At 36.3% G+C, this 4964-nt stretch overlaps 1 protein-coding gene across 1 annotated transcript in view; it reads left to right on the plus strand.

Annotated features, from left to right (window-relative positions):
* LOC110465720 (beta,beta-carotene 15,15'-dioxygenase-like) overlaps nucleotides 1-3825 on the plus strand; it is an 8160-nt gene extending 4335 nt beyond the window's left edge. Inside the window, exon 2 of the mRNA XM_021521729.1 lies at nucleotides 2182-3825. Coding sequence (XP_021377404.1) covers nucleotides 2182-3552 — 1371 coding nt within the window. The 3' untranslated portion in view covers nucleotides 3553-3825. The remainder of the gene's footprint in view (nucleotides 1-2181) is intronic.
* Nucleotides 3826-4964: the final 1139 nt, after the last annotated feature.

Genomic DNA, 4964 nt, shown 5'->3' on the forward strand with positions numbered 1-4964 from the left:
AAGTAACATGGTAAAATGTCCCATCCATGTAACATGGTAAAGTGTCCCATCCAAGTAACATTGTAAAATGTCCCATCCAAGTAACATGGTAACATGGACCATCCAAGTAACATGGTAAAATGTCCCATCCAAGTAACATGGTAACATGTCCCACCCAAGAAACATGGTAAAATTTCCCATCCAAGTAACATGGTAACATGTCCCACCCAAGAAACATGGTAAAATTTCCCATCCAAGTAACATGGTAAAATGTCCCACCCAAGAAACATGGTAAAATTTCCCATCCAAGTAACATGGTAAAATGTCCCACCCAAGAAACATGGTAACATGTCCCATCCAAGTAACATGGTAAAATGTCCCATCCATGTAACATGGTAACATGTTCCATCCAAGTAATATGGTAAAAAGTCCCACCCAAGTAACATGGTAAAATGTCCCATTCATGGATTGAAATTATAAGTAAAATTGTAGTTAAAACATTAAAAACATCAAAAAGGGTTTCGGAAAAATAGCTGTAAGGATTTGAAATTAGCTTAGTAAGCGCTTGGCCTTGTCATGTTGTTGCTCAGTTCTCCTTCCAAACAACCCTTTTCGCAGCTTGTATATCATTATCCAAGCTTCTGATAATTGCATGTTGGCCCAGCTTTCATATTTGTGTTATGTTCGTTATCGTTGAAATTTTGATTGATGTCCCCTGAAATTATCTGAAGGCAAATGGAAATCAAATGTTCAGACCATTCAGTGTGCACAAGTTAGCAAGATTCCTAAGTTTGTCTTTGTTGCACTTTGCACATTACGTTCTTTGTTCAAATAACTAAATGAATTATAAGGGAACTGTTCATTGAAAAGATAGTATATAGCCAGCGTGTTTAAGATTAGTAAGAATATTTTATTCACCATTTTAGTAATAAACTTAGAATATATCCCGCATGGTTGTATCAGTATAATCTCATAGAATTGAAAAAGCAGTGGTCATGCACGTGCAATTTACGTACAGGAGACATATATGACGCCGTAGAGACAATGTTTTTATAACATTGTTCCAATATTAACTGGTTTTAAAGAGCTATCTCTACTGTTATCTATAGTTGACATAGATATCGGCTGGATTAGGGTTGTCAGCAATACAAATGAAGAATGGGATGATATGTCCTCTAAAACTTGAACTGACCTTCAAATGAGTAAATAAACACGTTAACAAATAAATTATAAAATTATAAATGAAAAAAGAAATAAAAAGAAATCAGTCAAACAATGGGTACCAAAAACCGAAGCTGAAAACTGAGGTTGATATTTTGAACAATATTGTAAATTCATAGTTAAGTGTGATTATTATTTTCTTTACGCTGACACAATTTGATAATAATTGTCTTCCCATTAAAAACTATAATTGCACTTGTACAAAAACGAAAGTTTGCATATGTATATTTAAGTCCTTGAAGAAAATGTTATGGTGGATGGTCGAATATCGTACATTTCTGAGCGAGGTGGAAACACAGGTGTTTTTTCTGGTTTTACCTTATATTATGTACATTTTTGGCGCTAGTATACCCTACACATATCCTCTGAGGAAGGGTCGGAGGAAGACAATTTGATAAATCGCGCCCTGACCGGTCCTTGAACTCGTGACCTACGGCACCAAATCGTCTAGCCTAGAAATATCCGCAGCTCCTATCACTATACCACCTCAAGGTTTTAGTGTGATCATTTTAGTATAGAAGTAAACGTGTGTGTTTGTTAACGTCAAAATGTAACATCATTAGCAAAATCCCAAATAAAACTGGATACTCATGAACTGAATTAATTGTATAAGATTGTATATAGTTGTCCTTATACATATTAGATAAGTCTACATACATATACAATAATATAATTAGTTATATCTGTATATCCATATAATCACTCTGTTGACCTCCTTAATTGCTTACATTTTACTTTTGAATCTAACGTAAAAGTTATATTAATCCTCGTGATTCAAGGTTTGTATTCACGATAAATGAAACTCCACACGTATGAAAATGTGAAAACTATTTTGACAACTTACCTCGACAAAATATATATAATGATAGTGGTCCTATGCTTTTGAGAGACATTTTGTTTATTTTAATACCTACATTCTTGTTATTCAATGCGTCAGACAATAATTTATATTTCTGTTAGACGAATGTGCTCTTTCTTTAGGTACGAAATGGTCCTGGCCAGTTTGAGATGGGGAAACGAAAGTTCACGCAGGCTTTGGACGGTTACGCTAAGCTGACGAGCTGGAAGTTCCCAGGAGATGGCACGTGTCTCTTCTCTACCAAATTTATCCAGTCTTCTTTCTACAAAAGCTCAGTGGAGAGAAACGACATCGCCCCTTACCTTAACTTTGGCGTCACTGTTCCTCCATATGATGACGTACAAAAAGCGGAGGCTATGATTAATGCCATGGACAATATGAACGTCAACTTTTACAATTATTCTAATACATTTGTCGCTGTAACGGACTTGTGGAAATGTTATGAAATTGACCTCCCTACCTTGAACACGGTTAGATTGATAGACGCTAAAATTCCTACCAACAATCATTCAAAAACGGATGACGTTATAAGTCTCCTGTCGTCAGCTCATCCACTTCAAGAATATGGTAAACCAGGGACGTATATTGACTATCTTGGCGGAGCTGGTATGATCCCAGGGGTTATACCGGACAAAATCACAGTTATCAGGACCAAAGGCGCCGAGGATCACGAAGTTATAGCTGAATGGCGTATGGACGCTGCTCCATATATGCATACGTTTGCTGTAACGGAAAATCACGTTATCTTCATTGCTCACCCTTACTATCAAAACTTCATGACGATGGCTAAAAATGGATATGCAGCGGCTGGCATGGAATGGCGGGCAAATGAGACTGCAAAGGTCTTCGTTGTCAATATTCCGACTGGAAAGGTGGAAACGTTTGAAACCGAAACAGTTTTTGCTCTGCATCACGTCAACGCTTACGAAGTGGACAACAAAATAATGGTTGACATACCTGTTCAACCAAACCCATTTTTTTTTAAGAAATTAAACTTTCCATCGGTACTCAACGCAACAGAAAGGAAGTCTATGACACTCATTTCTAAATTAAGACGATACACAATCGACATGGAATCCAAAACCATCTCGCATTTCGATTTCCCCAACGCGAGCAATAGTGAGCTTCCAACTATCAACGAAAACTATCGATCAAAACCGTATTGCTATGTATACGGCGTCGTATTTAACTGGAATGGTGAAGGTTTTAGCCACACCGGAATACTTAAAAAGGACGTCTGTGGAAAAACTGAGAACAAGATGTTTCAGATACCGCATCACTACCCGACGGAAGCGTGGTTCGTGCCTGCGCCACCGGAAGTAGCGAAGTCGGAAGATGATGGTGTGTTGCTCCTTGTTGTCCTGGACGGTGACCGTGAGTTATCTTATCTTGGAATCGTAGATCCAAAAACAATGACACTGATCAACAAGGCATATTTGCCGACAACCATTCCATTCAACTACCATGGCAGATTCTTACCTGGACTGTGGTAACTAAATATGTAATCCTATTTAACATGAAAACGACATTCTGCGGCTTTAATTAATTACAATAACAGTTTCTTCCTCGGTGTTGTAATGACTAATTAAATACAAGACCATACCGTCTTTCCCACTTGTTGGAATAATCACAGAATGAAGTGTTTTGAATTTTAGTAACATATCATGATCTCACCTTCTGAGTTTAACCTTATTACAATGTTCGTCCTTCAATAGTAATAAATAATATGATCATCTCCTATTCTCAATAAACAAAATGAAATACTAGAAGTCTTTTCGAATGATATTTTAATATTACAGAAACATTTTCAGCTGTATAATTGAAAATATTTCAATTGATTTAAGAAATGTTCAATTCGATTAAGGAAAGTTTTAATTCAACTGAAGTTAGGTTATGTTCAAATACACATTTGTCAACTGTCTGGCCTTTCTTAGGCAGGTGTTTGTTTTGACATATGTTATGTAGTAAGTATACGTGTACCAAAGTTTTGGTATACATACAAAGATTTAATATACATATGCTTGATTTATGCCTTTCTGGGGAGGCAGGGGACGAGGCCCAATACGGATAATATTGCTATATCTTTAAAAGTCACCTCCTTATCTTTGGTTGAAAGTATGTGAACTTAATTTGACATGGATTTTGTGACAAATTGATAAATTTAAATATGTACGCCCTAAATTCTTCACATGCTTAGTGCATCTGTACATTCTTTTAATGAAAATTAATGAAATTCAAACTGTCGATGATAATCTTTGTTTATGCGAGTTGTCTTAGACCCAGGTATAAAAGCAGATTGGGGCAGTCTTTTCAGAACAGTCTATAATTTGACAATTTCAGCCAATACTGGCTCCTTCATTTCGATTCCTTCGAGTTGAACATGTATTACTTAGCACAATAGGTGTTACTGGGCTGAATCAGAGTGGTCTAAAATACATCGACTGATACATTTCATCGCTTTATCGCACGGCTATGATTTGTGTAGATATATTGCGATTCCCTACAACAGTAAGTATTACCACACCCTCTGTAGTGTAAAAGTTTTAACTTTCTGCATACACTCCCAGCGCCGTCAGCTGGGGATGTTTAATCCAAACAAACATTTGATGTCTATATTGCTTGGATAAAAACATATTAAGATGATAACATACAATTCTTACATATATACTTGGGTCTGTCTGGTGTTTTTTTATGAAATCAGTCATCTTTTTGTGTAATATAATCAAAATTAAATTGAACCGTTTTGGGTTATTCGTAAGTCGGATAAACAAACAAGTGTCCAAATTTTCCTCTCCTCCCTCAACTCCAAAAAATAACGCTAAGCAGTAATTTATTATTCCGAAAAAACAAAAACCGTCAAGCTTTTCCTTTCCTCTCTCACATCCAGAAAATAACGCTTGGCAGT

Source organism: Mizuhopecten yessoensis, unplaced genomic scaffold (genome assembly GCF_002113885.1).
Source record: "Mizuhopecten yessoensis strain PY_sf001 unplaced genomic scaffold, ASM211388v2 scaffold11099, whole genome shotgun sequence".
Taxonomy (NCBI): domain Eukaryota; kingdom Metazoa; phylum Mollusca; class Bivalvia; order Pectinida; family Pectinidae; genus Mizuhopecten; species Mizuhopecten yessoensis.